At 38.5% G+C, this 26436-nt stretch overlaps 1 protein-coding gene across 3 annotated transcripts in view; it reads right to left on the bottom strand.

The window, feature by feature from the left end:
• Window positions 1-26436, bottom strand: part of LOC149070677 (zinc finger protein 236-like) — a 101723-nt gene that overhangs the window by 42800 nt on the left and 32487 nt on the right. For all 3 annotated transcript variants that reach the window (XM_089249136.1, XM_089249138.1, XM_089249137.1), the window contains one exon: window positions 20414-20677. In XM_089249136.1, the coding sequence (XP_089105262.1) occupies window positions 20414-20677 (264 nt within the window). The remainder of the gene's footprint in view (window positions 1-20413; window positions 20678-26436) is intronic.

Below are 26436 nucleotides of genomic sequence, written 5' to 3'. Positions count from 1 at the left end.
AAGAGTTGATCCACTTTGCCCAAGAATATTCAGAAGACACCAATGAATAAGGCAAATACACAGAAAATAATAAAAGTCCTAATACATTTCAACACCAATGGGTGCCGTCTTCAGAGGAAAAATTTAACCACTAGTTTCGCTGACCGAGTTTCCCATTTGGGTTGAATACCAAATCTTCATGCTCGGTTGCTCAGCGGAAGAAGTACGTCTGTTCACTTCAAACGTCGTGGTCAGAATGAAGCTGTGAGCCTGCGTGAGATACTAATGCAGCATCCTGATTGGACATTAGCGGAATAGTGCTATCCGATTGGTCCATTCAAATTTTCTTGTAATTCCCGCTCGAAATTAAATGAATTTAAGCCATGGTGTTGCGATCGATCGGGGGTGTAGATTTATTATCATTCACTAGTATATTTTTGAAGGCCCGAATATATGTGTGTATATTTCAAGAAGCGAGAGTTTTTCACAAAGTCCACAGTTGATCTAGATTTCTACGAAGGCACATATATTCAGGCCTTCAAAAATATACTAGTAAACTTTGTTTTTGTGGAATTTTTAGTTAGGAAAAATACAACTTTTCTAACGTATTTTTAGACCAGAGGTACAGCAGTTACCAAAACAACTTTTATTTTAAATTTCTCCTAAATATATGAAGTAAAATACTGGAGAAAAAAAAAAGATTTTTTGACCGTTAATATATTTATTCTGGCTCGCAACACAAAATTCATCGAAATAAGACTGGATCGCTCCGATTTCAAATCATTCAACTAGATACTGAAATGCAACCCATCATCCCAGATTCCAATTATTATTTTATGTTTACTACTTCTACCATCCTTGTTGACCATGCAAAATTTCATGTACATATCTCAAAAACATTTTGAGAAATGAAAATGTTTTCTAACCTCACAAATGACGTCTCTTAGGCTAACCCTATTCAAGCAATATTATTTGTGAAAATATATCATAACACTTTGCAGATTTTCAATACATTCAAATGAAATTTCCACTAAAATGCTCACAAAAAAAAATGTAGATTATGACTTGAAAGAAAATTTAAACCTTTGCATTAAAAAATTAGATTGCAAAAAATTCGTTGAAATTTAATTTTTGATTCTTTTTATAATAAAAACACAATGGCTCACCTTTTTTTTTTTCATTTATAAAAGCTCTCCTGCTTTTCGCACAGCATATTCAGTGACATTGAACTCTTCACAGATTTTTTTCCTTATTTCATGAAGCAGAGTTAAAATTTGAAACTTTTCCCTTGTTGTGATGGTTAAATTGAGTCTTTTTTCGAATTAACTCTATCAAAATAATATCATCATTTGCTTTCTGTTTAATATCTTCATTAAGTGTGCTTTGAGATTCATTTTCTGGTAATTCTTCACAAACTTACAAACCTTTGATTTTAAAGTGTTATAGGCAGATTCAACTTTTATTTTGGCATAGTTTGACCTGCACTGTGGAGCTACCCTGTGAAGTTTAACTGATGACTTTTCTATTTTCTGTAGAGATGAATTTATTTCTTCAAGTGTTTCTTGTTTAGAAATTGATATTTCCAAGTTACTTATTTCTACATTAATATATTCATCTCTTCACAATATTCAGTTTCTTCACCTAATTTATTGATGTGTTTATTCACTTTGTCTCTACAAGCATGGCATATTTTTTTGCCCTAGAATTGATTTTGTAAAACCATTTATTTCATTTATTTTCTGTGAAAAATACAAGTTTAATATCTTTAACTCTTTACCTACCAGAGGGGTGAAAATCTATGGACCCTAGGATTCCGGAGAGCTTCTTCGAGACAAATTTCTTCCCCCCCCCCCCGTATTTATTTCTCCTATTCTTCTACTGCACATTGTAGAACCTTTCTCGACAATGACCGGATAACTGGTAGAAAGCGAAGTATTTCAACGCCCTCTTCTCCAACCAAACAAAGCGACCGGGGATGGAAAGAAGATTCGTCTGTCTTCACACAGTAAATTTCCTGTGATGCAAAGTTTTGGCTACTTATACTATTTGCCATTACCAACATCGCCAAATGTCCTCACCAACGACATTTTGTGACCGCAAAAATCGGATTAAACTTATTAATCAATAAAATTTTACGAATCTGAGTGACAAAATATTCTACGACCTACTCCTATTTTAAACAGAATATGTATCAAGAGAAGATGACGAAAACCAGAGGAATGTAAAGCTTAAAAATAATCCCTAAACTAATCACATTACAGAATTGTGTGGACATTATCTATTCAAGAAGATTGCAGATAACTAGTGACATGCCTGTTAGTAGAAGACAGAGTTTAGACTATAAAAAACATCCCACAAATATTTTATCCTTATTTATCGCACAATGGAACTCAATACCAGACGAATTGGTGGTAAAAAAACGGTGCCCTGGGAAATACACGAGAATAAAGGGAGATTTTCTCTAATTCAACGCCTTTGCATTTCCCAACAAAGTACTTATAAAGATCTTTAAATTACACGCCACTTGGAGTCGGCTAATTTTTCAGTGTCAGAAGCCCCAAACCTCTATCCTTCACAATGAATGCAAAACTTATTCACGAGGAAAAAGGTTTTTTTTCTTTTTTTTGCAAGTAAACTACACTGTATTATTCTTTCCTTAGTATTATTAAAGAGCCACGTGTACGTACCCACAGAGCCGTGGGTTTCCATCCCCAATCTTTTAATCGATAAAAAAAATCCTCTTTTTTGAAAAGAATTTTAAATGTCCTTTTTCCAGATAAGTAAGGACCTCCCAAAATCTAATCGCAGTAGGAAATTATTCAAATCACGTTGAAGCCGAATCTTTTCACCATAAGTCTTTCTATTTCCAAGAAGTCTTTCTTTTGCAGAGTCCTGCCCAGGGGCGAATATTTTCCTTAATTCAGCCTTTCTTGTTTTGATACAAACAGAATGAGAGCTCAAAATGAAAGAGATGTCCAAACACGCGAAAAATCAACAGGATAACAAACAGCACAACAAACCTATGTGAGAGCCACAACCCAAATTCTGCTATTGTTATAATCATATATGTATTGAGATAGTATAGGCCAGGCCAATTTTTCTTGGAACTCGCCTGTATGAAAGCTCTTACTTATCTTCTAATACATCTATCGTCCACTTTGTGATAGTGAATTCTTCAAGCATCTCAACCTCTTTGTCAAGTGGATCAGAGGCTGAAAATGTTGGAGACAAGGTGTGGTGTTTATCGAAAGCTATTATAGTTTTCTTATCACTTAATTTTAAGCCGCCAGGACAGTGTTTCTCAAAGTGTGCGTTGTTGCTCCTAGGGGTGTTGCCAACCTTTTGTGAGGGGCGTCACGACGAGCTGGAAATACTGATGTGTATATGTGTGCCTATTTATGCTTTGAAGTGGTTCTTTTATGGATGTACAAATCTATACTGAACTATTTTGAGAGACACAGATCAACTATGAACAGGGCAAGGGAGGCACAAGCGTGACCAAAGCCTCCTAGAAGTACCTAGTATCTAGGAGGCTTTGGCATGACCCCCACAAGGGTAGAGCTTACAGGGCACGAGCCCTGGCGTCCGGGGTGATCCTTAATTTTTTTTTTTCATGCATAAATTCACCATAAGAAAGCCTGTTTGTGCTGCTGGCCTGCAAGAGTTCTTAGCTATCCTGCTCCAGGATGAGGGGGGCCATGGCCACGAGTGATAAAAGTTTAAGAACCACTGCAGTTGAGTGTGGAATATAGAATTCGAACTAAATCCACAAAAATAAAAATTTCTTTCAGTTTTACCGATATTTTTAATTACTTTTTCAACGGAAACTTATTTTCTTGGTGTGCGTATGTTTTGCTGGAAAAACACAAACAGCTTGAAAAAATATGAAAAGATCGAACTTCGGTAATTGTAGTTCTAGAAATCATTTGAAATTGTATGTATGTTAATTAACAATAACGACAGTGATGCGAAAATACAATAATATTTAGTTGTCTGTTTCAACATTGATTTCTTCAAAATCTAATGGGTCCGATGTACAGTACATCTGAAAATTGTCATTCATTGAGTGTTTCATAAAAAAATGTCCGAAAATAAAATTTTTGTAATGTTTTAATTCCAAAAAAATTAAGATTTTCTGATGTATTGTAATTAATGTTCTTTTTTTTTCTATTGCACTACGAAAGAAATTCTTCGATTAATAATCAAACCTATAGCTAGCAGGCAGATCTTTCACTAGTTTCAAACAAAACGAAATAAACTTTTAATGAAAATCAGAATGTTGGCGAAATTTCAAAAAATAGTAACCACACGTCTTTCTCAAAGTTCACCTGAAGTATTGTCATCGTCAATAATCATTCTTTCATAAGTAACTGTAGTTGTAAAATAATTCTCTTTCTCCGACAAGAACCCCGCACAGCAGCCGTCAACAATCCGTTACTGTGTCCTGCCCACGGAATAAAAGAGTGTGAAATGCCTATCCCCCCTACCTCGGGCCGGATTTGGTAGTCTGCATGACGGGCCGGATCGGCCGGATATAGTAGGGATAGAGTTAAACCTTTTATTATTTTCTCATGACATTTAAAAAAGCATGCTTCCAGGTATGCATGCTTCTCAGCCACCTCGTTGGGCATTTTGTCTGTTGTGGCGTTGTATTTGTATTTGTATGTTTCATACTTCTTTGAGAAAAAAGCTCTATGATGCTTACACACAGTAGATAAATGTTCAGAACTTGCTCCACTCCTCAAGATCAAAAGATTGTTGTCGGATGGATCCAATGATGTAATGAGTAACAGATTTTTTACTTTTGCATAACACTTTTTATGGCAGTCAGATCCAGTTTTTTTTTTCCAACACTATAAATTTCAAGTGTCTTTTCTGACATTTTGCTTTAAATTCCAAAATGATATAAAATATTTAGCTCAAATGGAAATTGTGTTATCATAAGAAAAACTTGCTAACCCTGGAGTAGGATACTTTATGGAGCACATTCTCTGTGTTCAGCAAGATCATAGGGGGGGGGGGGCAGTTTAGTTGTAACACTTTTGTTTTAGTTTCCTCAATGAAGCAGCAGCAGTGACTTTTATCATCACCTGCTGGGATGATAGTCTTATAATTAAACAAGACACCAACTGCCCTCTGAAGGACAAAGACCAGTGTGCCATAGTTTATATCTTTACATAAGCTATTATTTTTTACAGTCTCATCATCACAACAGGAAACATCACATCTAATATATCACCACCAGTCATTTTATACATTAGGTTTTAATTCTACTCTTTTCCATCTGCCTCAGCTATAACAATCAGGTTGTATCTGATAATTATTTCATTCTTTGTGATTTGATGCCTCATATTCTGGCTTCTTATCAGCAATTTTAAATTATTTCTTGGGAGAAATCTATAGGCCTGCATTAAATATTATAATGTAGAATTTTTTGCCACACAAGTATAACCAAACACCGCTGTGGTGGTCGAGTGGTTATAGTGCCGGACTCGTGATGCGAGGATCCGGGTTCGAACCCCACAGTGATGGTCGGCTGAAGTTGGTTTTCTGTGGTTCCCAACTTCAAGGCGCAAATGCGAGCCGATCTCCCCGTTAAAAAGTCTCGCCACAGAGAGCAACAGTCCTACAACGGTAAATCATTCAACCATAACACTTCACTCATAGTTAGTAAAACAGGGCAGATGACAGCACTACACATAACAAGCATTACACAGAAACAAAAAACTTTACGTCAGGTTGCACTACACGTACACGCACATTCCCGCATGTACCGATTCGTTGGGGGGTTCTGCGGGGGGGTTCATGTGTGGTGTAGCAGTAGTAGGTAGGGGCTCGGGGATCCATGATGTTCGTAAGTCAGCCACCTCGTTGGGCAATTTGCCTGTTGTGGCGTTGTATTTGTATTTCCTATTTATCGTATATATTAAATATATGTTTATTGAAATATATGCTGTAAAAATCAAATTTAAAAAAATTTAACACTGTTTTGGTAAAATAACTTAATAATTAAGCATGTTAAAAAAAACTTCAAAAAGATACATCTACAAGTATATATATGATTAATAATACTATCTGGATTTATCAAATACAAAATAATGCTTTATGCAAAAATATAATATCAGAATGCAAAAGTTCGCCTTTGTTGCGTCATAAGAAATATTTATAGATCAATTAAAAGTGAAATTAATTATTCTTTTAATTATTTGGAATTTGAACACTTTTCTAAGAATCTGAACATGGTTTAATTTAAAAAATTATTTTATTCGACAATAAATGAATTTATTGTAAGTATGAATTTAAACCAAAACCTTTTTTTCAGAAGACACAAACGAATAAGGCAAATACACAGAAAATAATAAAAGTCCTAATGCATTTCAACACCAATGGGTGCCGTCTTCAGAGGAAAAATTTAACCACTAGTTTCGCTGACCGAGTTTCCCATTCGGGTTGAATACCAAATCTTCACGCTCGGTTGCTCAGCGGAAGAAGTACGTCTGTTCACTTCAAACGTCGTGGTCAGAATGAAGCTGTGAGCCTGCGTGAGATACTAATGCAGCATCCTGATTGGACATTAGCGGAATAGTGCTATCCGATTGGTCCATTCGAATTTTCTTGTAGTTCCCGCTCGAAATGAATTTAAGCCATGGTGTTGTGATCGGGGGTGTAGATTTATTATCGTTTACTAGTATATTTTTGAAGGCCTGAATATATGTGCCTTCGTAGAAATCTAGATCAACTGTGGACTTTGTGAAAAACTCTCGCTTCTTGAAATATACACACATATATTCGGGCCTTCAAAAATATACTAGTGAATGATAATAAATCTACACCCCCGATCGATCGCAACACCATGGCTTAAATTCATTTAATTTCGAGCGGGAATTACAAGAAAATTTGAATGGACCAATCGGATAGCACTATTCCGCTAATGTCCAATCAGGATGCTGCATTAGTATCTCACGCAGGCTCACAGCTTCATTCTGACCACGACGTTTGAAGTGAACAGACGTACTTCTTCCGCTGAGCAACCGAGCATGAAGATTTGGTATTCAACCCAAATGGGAAACTCGGTCAGCGAAACTAGTGGTTAAATTTTTCCTCTGAAGACGGCACCCATTGGTGTTGAAATGTATTAGGACTTTTATTATTTTCTGTGTATTTGCCTTATTCATTGGTGTCTTCTGAATATTCTTGGGCAAAGTGGATCAACTCTTCTACAAAATCTTTTTTTTCACCAACTCTGATTTGACACATTACATTAACATTTCTAATTTTTTCATGAATTCATTCAATCCTAGAATTTTAAAATTTATTAATTGTTTTGAATTATTTGCATTAACTACTCATGAAACTTAATTTAGTGAATACTGTAATAAACATATAAGTGTACATGAAAAATAAAATGTAAATTTCTTTTTTATTAATCATAAATTATTATATTAAGTCAAAATGTACAAATTGATTAGTCATATAAGTAAAATCGTATTTTGTTACTCAAATGTATTAACTCTCAAAATAATGTTTACTCTCCTAAAGTCTTCTTTCTTAATATATTAATGGGATTAAATTTTAAAAAAATTCATGCTGTGCATCCAAAAAATTAATAATTAATAAAAAATTAAATTTAAATGACTTTTTTCCTCTAACGTTTACATGTTCTTTTTTATTCATTTTTTTTGTGAGCATTTTAGTGAAAATTTCTTTTGAATGTATTGAAAATCTGCAAAGTTATGATACATTTTCATAAATAATATTGCTTGAATGGTTAGCCTTAGAGACGTCATTTGTGAGGTTAGAAAACATTTTTTTTTCTCAAAAAGTTTTTTGAGATATGTACATGAAATTTTGCATGGTCAACAAGGATGGTAGAAGTGATAAACAAAAAATAATAATTGGAATCTGGGATGATGGGTTGCATTTCAGTATCTAGTTGAATGATTTGAAATCGGAGCGATCCAATCTTATTTCGATGAATTTTGTGTTGCGAGCCAGAACAAATATATTAACGGTCAAAAAAACATTTTTTTTTCTCCGGTATTTTACTTCATATATTTAGGAGAAATTTAAAATAAAAGTTGTTTTGGTAACTGCTGTGCCTCTGGTCTAAAAATATGTTAGCAAAACTGTATTTTTTCTAACGAAAAATTCCACAAAAACAAAGTTTGCATAATTGTTTTGCATGTAAATTTCAAATGTAAGCATATGAATTATTTTTATTCATATTCTATATGTTTTTGTGAACACTTTAGTGAAGTTTTCACTTGAATATATTGAAAATTGAAAAAGTTACGATTTATTTTCTCAAACAATGCCACTTGAAAATTGAGCCTCGAAAAAGTCATTTGCATCATTTTTTTTCTAAAAAAGTTTTAGAGATATGCAAATAATATTTCACATGGTTAATAAGGATGGTAAAATAAAAACAAAATCATTGAAATCTGAGACTATGGGTGTCATTTTGCCGGGTGATTTGAAATGGAATGACCCTGCTCTCACACACACACACACCTTGATATCTTGAGAAGCAATTTCAATCTCTTCTGTAAAATATTTTCTATACATAAAGTTTTTGAAAACTCAAAGCTTTATGAATTGCCAACAACACATCAAGATATAAAATTCTGACTCTAGTTCATAACCAAAATATGCACCTTAGCTCATTTTTGGGCAATGTGCCTGTTGTGGCCTTTGCAGGGATGATAAAAATCACAATTTTAAAAAAAAAAATTGATTTTTTTCAATTTAATCTTTTTTTATTTTCAACTCAAAATATTAACTTATGCAGAATAAAACATTAACCTAATTTTCATTTTAGTAACAGTTAGTGGTTTAAATATTATGTCTTTAAAAATATGTCTGAGCAATATTAAATTCAGATAAATACAATTTTAAAAAATAGAAATCAGACTAACACCAATTTTTCAGACAATATTTGAATTTGATAAATAAAATAAGTGTATGGTCATTAGGGTGGCCCTTATTTTTTGAAGTTTTAATTTCAGTTCGCCCACCCCCCCATTTTTTTCCCTTTTATTCCAACAAACAATTAGAGACCTCATTTGTTCAAATCAGAGGTTGGGAAACCGTGCCTCATCGCGGTAGAAGTGGGAAGCCAGCGAGTGCCAAAGTGCTTGAAGGTAAAGCATTGTCACTTCAATGGCGAAGCAGGTTGTAAGCTTGCGCCAAAGCTGGAGAGATGAAAACTACTACAACTAGTCCTGAAGTTTAGGCACTAAAAATGATCGAAATAGGCAGTCAAAAGGCACTAAAAATACCTAAAATAGGCACTATAAAAAGGCGTTTGTAATTTTTGGAAGGAAGAAAAAAATAACTAAAAACAAAAGTATTAGGGGTCCAAAAACTATATATAGCTGAAAAATTGGTTGCACTTAAGTCCATCTATTGCTTTAATTATGGTTTATAAAAATTGCGTTATTATCCAAGTTAAATTGATTTCAAGCCCAAAATAAAATGGTGGTAGACCTTCAGGATTAGGCCAATTCCAGGGCCACCATTACCAGACGCGGAACCGGTAGAGAAAATTATCTGTGGGGCTCCTACAAGTTACGAATAATTCTCGTTGATTTGTTTTACTATGAATAATCTTCGTCATTTCTATAGTTGAAACATGACAATTTTTTTTTAATTAATTTTTTATATTACCACATATGCGGGACTCCTTCAAGCGCAGGGCCCTGTGTGGCCACATCTGTCACACACCACTGAGGCGATTCTGTTCAATTCAATCTCCTTCAAACTGAGCACAATTCAGGTATATCGCCATGGAGTGCATATCTAGTGTTGATTAATTCAGTCGAATACCAAATATGTATGTTTAATAAATAGCCATGGTGATTGGCAGTGCATTTATGGTAAAAAATAAAATAAAATTAAAATAACATGGGCTACAGAGCCAACACCTTCTAGAGCAAGCTCCTGGCACCTCCTTTAGAAGGTGTGACAGAGCCCTCTATGTTCCTACTCCGCTTTGTGTGAGCCATGACGTCAATTGATAACCTCTTGGAGCAGTCATCGGTCAGCTATACATATACAACTCAGTCCAATGCCTGAGCTAGACATGGGAAGCATGCAGATAAAACAAAAATTTCTAATTTTCCTCTGCTTTCCTAACACAGACTGACTTTGTTGATCTGAAACAAAATTATTCACGTCTAACGCCATCTGGTCAAAGCAAAGCTAATGCATGGCAACACTATCACAGACCACTTATTTGTGTCTAAATGGGGCTGTAAAGGGGAGGGAGCTTTCTGATGATAACTAATACTGAGAGTTCGAAAATTTTAAACAGTGCAATACTTTTGAAGTTCTCAATGCTCAAAATATCCAAGTTATACAGATTATGGCCTCTGAAATTCACTAATAAACTTTAAACTATGTTAAAATAGACATTTATGGCACGGAAATTTCAAAAATGGCATTTTCACCAAAAAAGTTTGAAAATAGGCAAAAAAAGGCATTTATGGCATTTTGCCTGAACTTCGGGCTCTAACTATAACATACTAAATATTCACTGCACTTGTGCAGCTGCCCTTTTTCTTCTCTCTTGTGGCATCCATTACTTTATTTTACCCTTCCCACGTGGTTGTTTTTCCCCATCTCATTTCATCTTCAAAAAATTTTACCTTTTTTTTTAAAATTAATTTATCAAAAGGCCCTTCTCAGGGCTAAATTCTTTAGTATTATCTTCTACTTACGTTATTTTTTTGGAGTTTATGCTTATTCTTTCTCCTTTATTTCATCTGGATTCCAATGCATATTCAGGAAGTTTATTCTTCAAACGCCTTAGTGGGTGCAGGCAGTGAACTGTTCGTTCATGTGGTGCTCCACCTTCAGCCAGCTTTTCAGTCTGCTCTAGTTGCTGTCCGAGTGTAACAACTACGAGTGTAATTATGGCTTCTAATTTGAGAAGTGGTGATAGAGATATTTATTTAATTGGCAGTGAGTGTCACCAAATTACCGGAAGCAAACTTCCATTTAACAGGCAAATACTATTGGTGCTATTTTATAGTTTACAGGAGGTTAAACTGTCCCTAAGGGAAAGTGCCAACATAGTAGTGCACAAATGCCTCATTTTTTAGGAGAAGGCAAGGATTCCTACATGAACGATACCTTATTGTGTAGAAAAAATTATGAACATGCACTCTCTTCTTATTAGCGCAATCTTAAAAAAAAATGCCTGCCGTATGTCAGACACGCAGAAAGAACATGAACGTAAGTTTATATGAAATTTGAATAACTTATTTGACATTACTCACGCTAATGCTTTGAAAATTATAGAAATTGAAAAAGACAGAAAATTTTTACAGAGTCAAAAAGAGCCGGGAACAGAGGGCCAAACAGATCTTTGGGATAGGGACGGTTCTTATTTAAAGTCACAAGAAACATTCTGGAATCTCAGTGTTGTTAATGACAGTCGAAAGAGGGGTGAAATTGATGCAAGATTAGTAATGGGCTCTTAACTGCGGATGAAGAACAGACAATTTCTTATTCAGAAAGCAGTACCCTTACTGCAAGAAGGCTACTCTTAAACGAAAATTTATTTAAATATATTATTAAAAAGTGAATTTGTTGTTTCATATGACCTTTTAAAGATGCCATTCCATAATTTTATAGCAAAATCATACAATTTCTTAATACGAGTAATAAACAAAAATTTTTAAATGCGTAATTTTTTCTCCTACATCTTCATTCAATCGAGCTCGATGAGGCAAGGGTTAATCTTTATATATTGAAAAAAATATTTGGTATACTTTCACATTATGTTAAAAGGAAAAAAATTGAGGGGTGGGCGTTTAAAAAATGTTAAGTAAATTTTTCACCATTGTAATAAGGGCCACCCAAATATATAGAGTCAAACCTCGTTAATGAGTCACTCTTGGCAGAGCAAAAATATGACTTAGTAAGCGGAGTGACTCGTTAAGCGGAATAAGTCATAGCTGTGCCAATTCCTGCCTGAGGATAATTGCCACTTACAAAAAGTGACCCGGTAAGCGGAGTGACGTGTTAACCGGGTGACGCACTAACGAGGTTTGACTGTATATTATAACTTTATCCAGACATGCCAACATCGGCTTAAAGCTCGTCAGTAGCAATGAATGAATGGCTTTGCCATGGGAGCGGGTACCCCCTAGGACAACATAATCATAGTACAATAAAAAAATAATCACTCAAAAATTTAATTTTGATTGAAAGTTCATTAAAAATAACACCTCATTGGCATAGAACCTAGTAGGCTCAGGCCACCTGAAGCAACTTTCAGAGGCCACAGAGTCCCTTAATAATTCATGAATATTGAATATGTAACATATCGCCCCTGCAGGCTTTTATATATATATATGTTACATTAACAATAATACTATGGTCCTCGGGAGAGGACCTGGTCGAGTTACGGGATTTATAATTGTATAATTATTATTTATGTATAATATTATGATATTTTGCTATGTCAATATATATCTTAATTATATATATATAATTGTATGCAGTATATTTCTAAATACCTTGTCTTACAAGCAGAGGTATCTGCAGGCTTCCAATCTGTCACATCATAGTAAAATTCCAAGATCTCAAAATGTAATATCTGTGTAAACATTGTGGAGAGGACTGATCAATTCCTCCATCTTGTTGAGTTGTTGCCAGCCAGAAAAATAATAGTGTTCAGAAATAATTCAAGCCACGTATCCATATGCAAATCCATTAAGTGACGTCATCACTTTCTTCATGCACCAAAAGCCTACTGTACTCTGATTCGTCCAAAAATAAACATGTTCACCATTGCTATAAATACTCCAAGCTGAAGCTTCAACAAGTCATTCTTCATTCATCCAGCTTTGCTAGTAAGCATGTGACATCCCTGCATAATGACCCAGGATTTTGATCTGGTGAACTTGGAGCAATTGACACACAATGAGAGAGACAAATGATTCCAGATAATTTTTAGATTTTAACAGAAGTAAATTTATTAACATTTTTAACAATTATTTAGGTTACGATTAACAAATTAACATAAAAGTATTTCTCCAATTCATACAAATCCCCATGCAAGTCCATTGAAATATCACAGTATAGTCCGGCAACTGAAGTTTGACGACCCTTCTTGAATTACACGAGCCATGACGTTATTGACCTAGACGGGAGCAAGCAAAGGTCACGACCAGAGACGAGGCTCCATGTGGCGAGAACTGCAGGCCCAACAGATAGATCCGAGGTGACGATCAGACAGCCGGGATCGGAAACAATGGTTGACGCCAAGCAATATCACGGATGACAGAGACACGACAGTGGTGATAACGGATGGCTAGAGAATACGAGGAGGCATGATGAGATCCGGAACCAGCCGGCAACGTGCCGAGCACCAGTGAAATGATTATATCATACTGCTAACAGGATAAACAGACGATTCACCAAGAGGCAATCACCATACCTCAAGTGAAGTAATAACGAATACCGAATTGAAAGCTGATTGAATACTCGTGACTCTGGGTATTTATACCTGAAAAAGGAAGTGTGGTATGGTCCAACTCCTTGGACCGACCATCTCAAAAAAATATACGTCAGAGCATGACCAATATGAAAATATAATATCCAATTTCTATAATGAAACGGTAACAGATTTTTATAGCAACTTTTACTAAAATTCGCAACAATAATAATTCAAAATGGCGATGTGATCAGGATTGCACATTTTTCCAGTCTGTGAACAATGAAAATACCACATATTAATTTAATCAACCGTGCACGGTTGTAAAAAGGTAAGATAATATAACATATTCTATTATAAAATAATACAATTACATAAACATGTTTCAAAAATAAGAGATAGCGGCGGGTTTGGCAAATTCCCTAAGGGTTCCCAACTACTGTTACAAGAAATACTGAGTATTGAGCAAGAACCTCTTCACCTTAATTGACTAACATGCCACACTGTGATCGTTTATTAACCATGTTCAACTGAAGTGTTGAACATTAACTTCAAGCATAGTGTTTCGTACTATGTACGCATAGTTTATCTATGTCTACGTAACGTTCTTATGGTGATGACGTGGTTGATGTTAGTATAATCTAACATTGGTCGATTACACTAACGTGCATCTGGTCGTGATGTGATTGCGACTGCTTGACAATGAAATGACGTCTTACGGTTTACTTGGAACTATCTAAGAGTAATGATGGCCGTCACCATCTTTATCGTCATAGTTCATTGAGATCAGCTTTATGGAATCTTGTGGCCAATCAAGCCCTAAAAATCCTCCTCCTGATGACTTTGCCTTTGTGATAGGGTCAGTAAATGTATCACAGCTAGCGACAAAATTCTTAACGATTTTTCGAATTGGCTTAATGAATATAACCTCAAAATCTCAACAGAAAAAACACAATTTCTCTGTTTCACAAAAATAAATATCCCCCTAGGATCAAAATTAATGGTAAAAATATTAAATGTGTAAACAATCTCAAATATTTAGGCGTAACCATCCGAAAAAACCTAGGCTGGGAATCACACATCAATGAACGCAAACTAAAAGCGACTCGCTTCCAATTTAAACTAACTAAAATAGCAGGAAAATCCTGGGGCATCTCACAAAGCATTAGGAACACTATCTACAAGACGGTGGTTGAGAGATTCTTGGCCCATGGCGCCTACGCTTGGTATAAGCATCCAACCAAAAAAACACAACAGGCCTTAGATAGCGTGCAGAGGAAATTTCTTTTAACAATAACCGGAGCCTATGACACAACAGCTACACTCGGACTCCAAGTGATCACAGGCAACTGCCCACTACACCTAAAGCTCCAAATGGAAGCAGTCTACACAAACGCAGCTAGGTTTAGAAAAAACATTCAACTAGAACTTCTAGACTTTGACCCCAATAACTTCGAAGCACGGGAGTATGGCTGGCACCACCAAACCTCCTGCTCAACTATCCCCAATCAAATTTCGATTGACAGCCACGATATAAAAGTAGCAAACACCCACATATACACAGATGGCTCCAAAACCGATGAAGGCGTCGGGGCAGCCTATTGTGTATATACAAACAATACAGAAAAGCAAACGTGGCAAGCAGCACTAGATAAAAACAATAGTAACTTCCAAGCAGAATTGTCAGCGATAGAAGCAGCTGCACAATATGCAACGGGAGCAGAAGAGCGGGTTTTAATAATAACTGATAGCCGCTCCTCCCTTCAAGCACTTCTAGATCCAACAAATAGAAACAATAGTACGTGTATTGAGGCGGGTCTATTAAATAACCCAAAAATTTTCTAGGTTGGACCAAGGCCCATGTAGGTAATCTTGGAAACAAGAGAGAGCAGACTCTCTAGCCAAAGCTGCAATCAATTGTGACAATAAACTTGATAACTCTTTCCCACTAACGCTCCTGAAGCGACAACTTAAGCAACCCTCCAGAAATGGCAGCAAATTTGGGACCAAGGAACAACAGCTAGAAAAGTGCACGAAATTGTGACTCGAGTCACATACAACACACTAAACTGGAATAGGGAGGTGACTATCTTCATAACAGGACACGGCCCATTCCCTATATATCTACACGAATGGAAACGCCGCCGAACAGACAAATGTACCTGCGTTATGGTGGGTACTCCTGTTCACTATGCAACAGAGTGCAAATTTACAAAACATCTACACATGTACAAATATTCCGAAAACAATAGAAAACAATGGTTCACTCAAATAATCAAAAACAAAAACACAGCAGCAAGGATTACAAGCCTTGTCAGATATATACACACCAACGAAAAAGAAGAAATCTGTCCACCAGATTTATAAAATAATGTTTTAAATATTACAAAAATAAGTGGGAGAAAAAAGATAAAAACAGAAATGGATAAAAACAACAACAAAAATCAGATCCACATGACTGCCACTACTAATACATAACCATTACATGTACAAGATATAGCATGTACAAACGGGACCCGAACAAGAATTTTTATGACATTCCCGTTACAATGATGTAAATGTGATAACCACAAGTGTTCTTCATGCTGCTATTCTAGCTAGGGTACTAGGCGGGATGACACGAATGGTTTCATAATAACCATTACATGTAATTTATATAATATATATATTCATTTTTTTTTAAATATAAATATAACCAGCCAGATCGAGTCAACCAAAACACCAAGACCGAAACTGATCCTTAGCTAAGGCTCTCTCCAGACAATCCCCCATTTAAACCAAGCCCACATTGCTCACCAAAATAGGTTTAAGGCGAGACGACTCGACCTGGCAGTTATATATATATATATATATATAAATGTGTGTATATGTGTGTATTTCTCTTTCCTCTATTCAAGTTGTTCATGCATTTCATGTACACAACACACGTTTGTACTCATATTGTCGTATTCATGTTGCTCACCGAATAAGGTGCTAAGCGAGATGCCACGGGTGCTCCCTAATTGTATATATTCCCCCACACAATACTTCTATTTTGTATATTTTCATTAAATCTGCCGGAGCGAGTGAACTCAACCCAATAAAACTGATGCTGGCTTCTAGTCGCAAGTTATCAAACCCATTTGCTCACCAATAAGGTGTTAAGCGAGATGACTCGCTCCGATGGATATATATATATATATATATATATCATTTCACAATAAGATTCTCATTTCTTTTCCTTTTCTGTGTATATAGTATGGCAAGTGTAAGATAACAGATGAGATGGCATGGGGGGGGGGGGAGGCTCAATTGCTTTTAAAACATACCTCCATCCTAATATGTGTACATTCATCTTAACTAAACCCCGAAACTTCTCCAACTCCTAATCTCATCTCATCTGTAATCACCACAAAATTTGTTAATCACGACAGTACCAATTGTCCGGGGAAAATATGTTTTAAAAAAGTTTGTATGTTTTTTTTGTTTTTTTTTGACACAAAATAAAGTGTTCCAGACTCTGCCCCAAAGCTGGGCTGGAAGAGATCTCGGCAACGGGATAAGTCCAGTGGCAAAGTTCTGGCGTTCATTCATTCAGTTCAGTTCAGTGAGATCTTCCGATTGATTTGCTGTTGCTGTTTACTAATTTTCTAACGCATTGTGTGTTGATCTTGAACAGTGGTATACCTCTTCCAAGTGGATATGGACTGTTCTTCATGATCACTGTCTGGGGGGCTGTTTTACGTCAGCAGATTTTAAGCAATTTTTGACCCCCTCCCCAGTCAGCAAAATTGCTCCATCAGTACTGCTCCCTACTTCCTAACGCATATTGGTGGGATCAGAAATGTATGTGGGAGGGGGCATAGGGGGCTCATGCGCCTTCTTGCCCCAGATAAAAAATAATTTTTTTAATGCAAAAAATATTTTTAAAAAATAATAAAAATTTTGAAAGATACATTTATATATAATCATAATCAATTTCTTAATTTCAATGCTATTTGAAGGGTAAGAACTCAAAATTTCTCTTTAAGAAATTCATTGGAACCCACCCTTTAAGCCCTGTATGGTAAACCCTTCACTTGTGGACCAAATGTGGCCCTGAAAGTTATCTGATGTGGCTTGTCCCCTTGAACCTAATTTTGTAAAAATGAATTAAGCGGCACAATTACAAATAGCTTAAATGACCCGTGGCACAATTCCAGAGCATTTAAGTGGCCTGTGGCACATTTTCAGATCACTGAAGTAGACCTCAAAGATCACTTTCACATTTAAAGATCACTTAAGTAACCTACGACACAGTTCCAGAACACTTAAATGATCTGTGGCACATTTAGAGATCCCTTGAGTGACATGTGGCACAGTTTTAGAACACTTAAACGGCTCCAGTGCAGTTCTACATCACTCAAGTTACCCACGGAACATTCCCAGATTACTTAAGTGATCTGTGGCATAATTACGGATCACTTGAGTAATGCGTAGCACAGTTCCAGAGCAATTAGGCGGCCCGGACACATTTTCAGAGCACTTGAAGGATCCACGAAACATTTAGAGATCACTAAAGTGGTTCTGTAGGAGACTTAGCAATAGGGAGAATGTTAGTTCAGGTGCCCAATAACTATCAAAAGGTTTTTCCATTTTTGGCAAAACCTAATAAGATGCTATCAAGAATATTTCATATCTTCATAAAGGGTGGTTGATAACGTAAGCATCATCCAACCCCCCCCCCCCACTTGTCATCAAATGTCAGCAAATCAGAAACCCTTTCTCCCCATCGATGCTGACATAATGAATGACCCGACTCTCTAAAGAAAAATGTGGCGATTTCTCCTCGCAATTAGGAAAGTAGACAAATTGCGTGAGGCTGTTCCTTTGTTATGTTGAGATCATGGTCAAGATGATTTAATGTCATTGAGAAATTTAATTATAAACTAATGTATCTTAATATTTTGAATTGTAAATGAATAAATGACTTAATCAGAAAAGTGCTAATATTTTTGTTAAATTTGCCTTGTTACTTAATTGATGGATGCAAGAATGTCGGGGTAGCCGATAACTATTTCACTACAAATGCAATCCCAACCTGCATATACCCTTGTGAACTGTATATACGAAAATCTAGCAACCCTAGAACCCCATCTCAGTTTTATTCATTATCAGAGCTCTTGGGGCAGTTCTGATGGAAAACTTGTTTTTTGCATGTCTGAGCAGAGTAGTGGTGGGTTTTGACGCAGCTTTACAGATTGCCTTCCGTGCGCAGACAAAACAGATCAGCTCTGAGTTTGTCCTCACTTGAACTCTCACATGTGTATATGAATTCATCATCATGGTAAAGATTATGGTAAAAAGAAACTCCAAGACCCAATTTTTTTAAACCAATTTCCGTAGTATCGAGTGTCTCCTGTAACTCTGTAGTTTATTGCAGCCGTCCGTAGAAAATAGACATTCGGTAGCAGTTGGCTGCTTTATCATTGAAATTTATACACCTTTTAAATTAGAGTACAATATTCAGGTGTCTGTCCGGACCTTTTTTTATAGGGTCCAGTTTTCGTGAAAATTTCCCTTATGTTTGTGAAAAGGATAAATAATTTTGTGATGAGAAAAGTAATCTAGTAATCTACACAAGAGAGATTAAATTCCAAATTTATGGTTCCATTAATTTTTATTTTGTGAAGGTCCATTTTTCAGGTCCAGAATTTCGTGAAGGGTCTGTTTTTCAGATCCAGAATTTTGTGAAGGGTCCGGAAAATAGACCCAAATTTTGACTGGGTGCAGACTCCTGATATTTAAAGAAGAGTATGAATTTTCACACACAATTTCCAATAATCATTGCCGATGGCAACTACTAAACTTAAATGATATTCAACGTTGTCAAGACATTGCTTAAACTCACTGCACAAACTATTTACATAAATGTTGCATTGATAGAGCATTATTAATTGTATACTGTATAGGTATAGTCCTCCGACCACGAGATGAATTTTCGCTGTGTCATGTCACGTCACGTCGGATGATTTTATTGCGATTGCCCCAGGCAAAACTTAGGGGGGGGGCAAGTTTTGGGGAAAACAAAGAATACCATTATATATAAATTATTGAATTTTAAATTGGTGGGGGCAGCAAAATCATGTTTGCTCTGGGTGGCAAAAATCCTAGTTACGGCCTTGCAAGTACTCGACTACATATCACAGAAAATGGCAGTATATTTTTGGAAATTTGCCCCCCCCCCCAAATATTCAACCATGAGCTGCCACCTACCGTGAAAAAATTCTTAAACATTTTGTGGGACTACATTACTATAGTAATAAATCTACATTTTTTAAAAATAAATGTTGATGCTTAATAGCAAGAAGTATCCAGAGAAAGATCAAGTACTTCTAAAGTGACTTTGAGCAGCATATTTTCTAAATCTTAATCTCACTGAAAGTTACATGAAATTTATCCTTGTCTGTTTCTTAGTTTCAGCTGTTATATCAGGTCTATTTTAATATGAGGACAAAAATTACTTTAGGCTTCAGGTCACTTGGCTATTGGAGAGCTAGGTATGAATGCTGACTAGACCCAATGCATTGCCACAAGACAAGTTACAACCCATGCTAATATAATACTACAGTCAATGTTTTCATTATAACCTTCTCCCATTGTTTCATCAAAATGGGCGTTGTATCGGGAGGTCATATCGAAGGCAAAACATATAGGATAATCATTATATAAATGCATTTCAGACTTATTAAACAGGGTGTTATAATGACTGGTCTCAAAAAGAAATGGTCATTATAATGAGCGTCAACAGTAATTAATGGGCAGAAACAGCCCTTGTGCAGAAAAGATAAATGATCCCTCTGCAGCACAAAATCACAGTGTAAAAAAGTTGAAATGTTGATAAAAAGCTTTTGACAGGGAATATAATGAACTGAGGAAGCATATACAAAAAAAAATAATCAATTATTATTTTTTTTCATTTCAAACAGACAGATCAAGATCAAGCACTGTGAATGCAATAAAATGCATTACCTGAACGCTAAAGTGACTATCCCCATAGATACTAGAAAGATTATTCAAATCGCTGGTAAACAATGAAGGGTGAGAAGATGAAGCATTTTGACTGTCCGGAACTGAATTTCTCTCATTTTCAGGTTCATCTGCACATGGAATGATATTGTTGGTGGCCTTGTTTGGGAAAGTTATCTGATTGACTGGAATGTCTTTGGAAGTTGGAAGCTTGTGCTGCTCTCCTTGCAGCTGTTCCATGTTATTTGTCTGCGAAGGATCAGCAACCTAGGGAAAAAAAAAGAGATTGATAAAAGAGACAGCAAACAAACCTTGAATAACCTTTTTACACACACGTGACAAAAGTGCATAATATATAATTTAACCCTTTAAGCAGCAATGAAGAAATCACTAAACCCACTTAAAAAAATTATATGTTTTTGTAATGAAGTATGCTTTCTTGCGTATTTCAGCAGGTGAAAACTAAGGGGTATTGGGAAATAAACTTTCAACGTCACAGCTCATGTGACTTGAGAAAGATCGTCAAACTCCTGTAGTCGGACTAGATTGATGAGACAACAGACTTGCATTGGGGACTGGTATGAATTTGAGAAATAATTTTGTGATAATTCTGTCAATTGTTAACCTACTTAATTGTTGAAAGTATTAATAAATTTACTTATGTTAAAATCTAGAAATTCTTTTGGAATCATTTGTCTCCTCTCTCTTATTGTGAATCGATTGCACCGATTTTGCCAGATCAGAATCCTGGGTAGTTATGCTGGGTTGTCGCAAAGTGTAATGAATGAATAATTGTAACGTTGTAGGTCTGTTGCTCTCTGCGGAGAGTCTTTTTAATGGGGAGATTGGCTCGCATTCACGCCTTGAAGTAGCTATGATTTACTATGTACAAGGTGATTATAACTAAAGTTCTGATTTCAAAACACTGTAAAAAAAGAAATATTGTCAGAATGACGTGAAAATTTACATGAATATTCCTGAAGCAATGGAATTTTATATAGGAAAGGCAAAAAATAAAACCACTAAAAAATGTAAAATCAATGACACTACTCATCCAACATGTGAGAAATTTTCTCATAGAATGGAAAAAATAGTCAGGGCAAAAATGATAATATAATTAGCATCACATGATTTCATAATTCATGGAAACATCAGAAAAATGAAGTAATTTAACAAATAACTACAACCTACTCAAGAAATGTTAAATAAGTTGTCCACCGTGTTCTGGCTATGAGGTGAAAGCACAAAAATGTTCGTTCAACAACAGATCAGAGTATGATGTGGACGTGTTTGCAATTCACCAAAGTTTACAATCTGACTCATTTTTTCATTTCATTCCGTGCACCGCCCAGGCTCTATCGACCATTGTCAATTTTAGCCATTGCCCGGATGAGGGGCTGGGCGATGTCGGGTGCTTTATTATGCATATAAAATATAAAATACATGAACATTGAATATAAAAACACATTATTAAAAAAAAAAAAAAAAAAAGTATATACAGATTTAAATATTTCTATTATACAATTTATTCCGATGAGCTGTTCTGATGTCCTTTCCAGCTTTATTGAGCCCGAGCCCCCTGTTCCTCTCTGTGGCCAAGCGCCAGGTCCTGGACCCATGTCTTCCCTTGTTGGCTAGTGTGAACCCTTCGTGTCACATTGGTCCAACCAGGTGCCAGGTCCTTCAGCATGAGGGGAGGGGGTTGTTCGATTATTCAAAAGCTCCTCAGCTTTTGGTTGGGTGCTTCACAGTTTAAACACTGATCATTGGGACTTTGTTTCTTGATTACTCTTTCACTGGATCATTCTATTTGAAGTCAGAGTCAGAGTCTTCCCATATTTCGACCGCTTCTTCTCTCTCCGATTGCTCTCCCTCTGTGTCGTATTCTTCGTCTTCTAATTCTTCTATTTCCTGGGAGAGTACCCTATCGACGCTGTCTTCGGCTTCTGCCCTTGCTCTCAGTCTTTCGCTCCTCCTCAGTTGTTGCGTTTCATGTGGAGTCTGGATGGTCTCATCCCTCTTGGTGTGGAGATGTTCCTGGTTGGCCTCTAGGAATTTAACCAGGTCCTTGATGGTTTCCATTGCTTTTCCATCTCTCTCCATCCTTTTGAACCATTCATGCTCCAACTGAGGGAGCGGCTTAACCAGGTGGAAATCTGAGGTCTTTTCGCACTCTGTTGCGTAATGCAATGGGCTTCCGACTCCTCCACACAGGCACTTGTCATTGTTTGAGATCCCGAAGCGGAGGAAGTGGGTGGGGAACGGCCCGTGGCCCGAGAAGAATATCGTCTTCTCTCTGCTCCAAGATCTCTCTCTCCACTGTATTTTGGGCAGGACCCTATGGATTAACTTCCCATGTGTGGCGGGGTGGTCCCAGAATTTCTGCCACTCTCCAAGGATGTGAATCTTTATTATCCTTTTTGCAGTCGCTGCTGGAATCTTCTTTTCCAGGAGGATCGTACGGCTCAAGGTTGCTGCCTTGGCCAATCGGTCCGCCTCCTCGTTCCCTTTTTCTCCGACATGGCCACGAACCCAGTTCAATTGGATGTTTGGATTTTTTAATAGAGCCCTGCGGACGGTCCTGGCGTCCTCGTGTCTCGTGAGGGGGTCTCTTATGGCTTCCAGGCTGGATCGGCTGTCTGTGTATACTTTGGACTGGGTCATTGTGTTTTCCAAGCTGCTTACCGCTTCTCTTAGAGCGAAGAGCTCCGCCTGGAAAATCGTGCACCCTGTCAATATCCTCTGCTTCCACTTCTGGGTTACTACGTCATCCTCGTATCTCACGAAGGCAGCACCCGTTCCATCCTGGGTTTTAGAACCGTCTGTGAATATGGTGGTTCCTTCGTATGAGATAGGGCCCGTTTCTTCCAGGGTGATGATCTGGCTCTCCTGGATGTCGGTGGCGGGGTGCATATCCCAGCCTATCCTTCTCTGCTCTAGCTCACTCCACTGGTATTGGGCCTCCCCCAGACTAATGTTCCTCTTGAGTCTTGTCACCATAGCTGCTTTGGCGACATACTCCGTCTGAAGACTCAGTGGGGGAACTCCTGCAATGGCCTGCATGGCTGCTTTTGACGTCTTGTGGTAGGCTCTTGTGAGAAGGTGCAGGAAACCTCCCTGCAGGCTGTCCAGCTGCCTCTTGAGCTTCTCTGATGGGTCCTGGTACCACGCAGCAGCTCCGTATGTTATTATCTTGATAGCCACCTGGTCGTACAATATCCTTCTGAGCTTCTGCGTTAGTCCCCATCTTGGGCCTGCCATGCTCGCCAATGTTTGAAGGTTAGCGCTCGCCTTGGCTCCCTGGGTTATTACGTGTGATATCCAGTCCAGGTCTTTGTCCAGAGTGACCCCAAGATATTTCATCGTCTTCTTCCATGGGATCCTGGTTCCCTTCATCCTTATCTTGGGTCTCTTGATTCTTGAACTGTACCACAGGTAAGAACTTTTTTCGATTGCCGGCTCCAGATCGTTGTTGTGTAGCCAATTGGCCATCTGATCCAGAGTCCTGGTGGCCTTTCCTTCCATCTCTTTCCATTTCTCTGTGGCCATGACTATGAGTATGTCGTCCGCAAAGGCCTGGACTCGTACTCCCTCTTCCCAGGACTGTTTAAGTAGGCCGTCCACCGTGACGTTCCACATAAGGGGGCCCGAGCACGAGCCCTGCGGACTACCTCTCGTTTGGTCATGTTCCATGAGCTCACCTCCCAGCTCCATGCCCACTTTCCTGTCTTTCAGGAGATGCATCAAAGTCTGTGTTAGATCTTGTGGTGCGGGAATCTGGGCAAAGATCTTTCTCAAGTTGGTGTACCGAAGTGCATCGAATGTGCCCTTGATGTCGATGGACACCAGCGCCACGTGCTTTCCTTGTGTCCTGGCTTCCTTGATGTTGTCGACAACGTCACAGAGTGCTTCGTCCGCCGATCTTCCCATTCTAAAACCATATTGATTCTGGTGCAAGTATTGGTGTCTCTCCAAATGGTACATCACCCTCTGGACTAGGATCCTTTCCAGAATCTTTCCGGCGTGTGGGAGCAGGGTGATTGGACGATACGACTTTATGTCGTCCACTGGCTTTCCTTGCTTTAGGATCAGAATAACCTTTCCCCTCTTGAAGACCTTGGGAAATCTCCGCAGCTCCAGACACTTGTTGTAAAGCGCGGTCAGGAGCTCCGGGTGCTTGCCATTAATCGCCTTCAATATGGGCACGGTAAGCCCGTCCGGACCCGGAGCCTTCTTGTTACCTGTCCTGCTCAGCGACCGCTGTACTTCCTTCTGGGTGATGTTCGGTTCCATCGGGCCAATGGGGGGCTTTTGGTGGTTCTGGCCCCTTTCTTCCTCCTCGTCTGCTTCTCTTCCCAGCTCCGCCTCGTCAGTCGGGTACAGGGTTCTGAGTTGCCTGGCTATGGCCTCTTCCATCGTCTGGTCTTCTTCTCTCATGATGATCTGGGCCGTGTTTTCTCTTCTCTTGGCCGTCACTCTGTAGACGTTGCCGAAAGCATCCGTGGCCTTTTCACAGTACTGCCGCCATCCTTCAGTCTTCGCTTTCCTGAGCATCTTTGTGTACTGTGCCTGGTGTTTCTTGAATTCGATGCACCTGGTTGTCTTGAGTTCTTCTTCTTTCGCCCTCTTCCATCGCCTGTGTCTGGCTCGCAGGTGCTTCCTCTCTGTTTCGAGTTGCTGCGTCCACCAAGGTGCCACTTTCTTGGTTGGTGGTTCTTTCCTTGCCAGAGTCTTGTCCGCCATTTCTCTGAGGCAGTCTAGGACCTTTTCAGCGGCTTCGTCGAGAGTTTCTCCGTTGTCCGCTCTCATGATCCTTCGCAGGAGCTTAGGGATCTGGGCCGCCACCCTCTTGACAAATTTTTCCAGTCTCCTGATGGACGAGCTATACCTGGGTTTTGGGGGTACAAGACCTTCCGTACGCCACTGGAAGTGAATGTATTTGTGAGAACCATGGGTGACTTCATCTCCGACATGCCATCTTTCCAGTTCTCCGGTGTCCTTCCAGAACGTCTGGTCCGGCCACCCCCTCTTCTCATTGTGCTCGTAGGTCGGTACTACATTGCCCCTGCTGGCCACTTGGAGTTGGAGCTCCATCGTCAGATTACGGATCGACCTACCTCTCTCGTCATCCTCCCTGTAATTCCAGTCTGAGTGGTGGCCGTTAAAATCGGTACCGATTATCGTTGGTTCTCCCCACTGGCTGAGAACTACCTCTCTGATCTCGGCAAGGGTTTCCTGGATTTCGGCTGTCGGTGAGGAGTAGCCGCTCATAATGACTACCTCCTTGCCATTGACCCTTGCTTTGATCGCTGCTGTGTGCTGACCCAGCTTCAGCGTGGCCGCTTCTATATTCTTATTGCAGAGAATTACGGCTGCTTTGTTGTTCTGGGATTTCCACTTTCTCCACGCCTGCGGCATGCCTTGTAGTGCACCCCTCGCCGTCCACGGCTCCTGGATGAGGAGGACATCTACTTGATTAGCCGCTACTTGTTGCTCTAGTAGGTATGTGGTTCGTCTGGCCCTATCTGCATTGAATTGCAGAAACTTGAGTCTGGGCTACTGGTGTCTGGATGTCAACTGGACGTGAGGTTTCCTGGCACCTATCTGCTGTAGGCACCGTTGTGCTGCCATCCGTTTCCATATCTGTCTTGGGCGCCTAATTTTTGTCAGGTGCTCCTCAATGGGGCCTCACCTTTCTTCTGAACGTGACAGTTCTAATCGATGGGTAGGGTCCAGTACTGTCCCTGACATCTTCCACTATCGTGATTGATCTGGACAATTGTAATTCTCTTCCGCCTGGGCAGTCCTTCGCTCCGTGCCTATCGGCGCATCTCGCCGGGCTTGTGAATTGCGTGGCCCGGTGGCCCATGGCTTGACACCTCAAACAGCGTGGCGACGGGATGAAGCTCCGAATTTTCGAGTGCCACTTATTAGTAGTGACCACCCCTTTTTTCAGCGCTGCCTCTAGTGTCCTGTTCTTTGTCACTTCCACAATTTGATGCACTCCCCCCGCAATTCTCGCTTTG

This window comes from Pholcus phalangioides, unplaced genomic scaffold (assembly GCF_987345545.1).
Source record: "Pholcus phalangioides strain wild (caught in Gottingen) unplaced genomic scaffold, Ppha-v1.0 ptg000021l_1, whole genome shotgun sequence".
In the NCBI taxonomy this organism is placed as follows: domain Eukaryota; kingdom Metazoa; phylum Arthropoda; class Arachnida; order Araneae; family Pholcidae; genus Pholcus; species Pholcus phalangioides.
The sequence above is the reverse complement of the archived record's forward strand: the minus strand, read 5'-3'. Positions and strand labels throughout refer to the sequence as shown.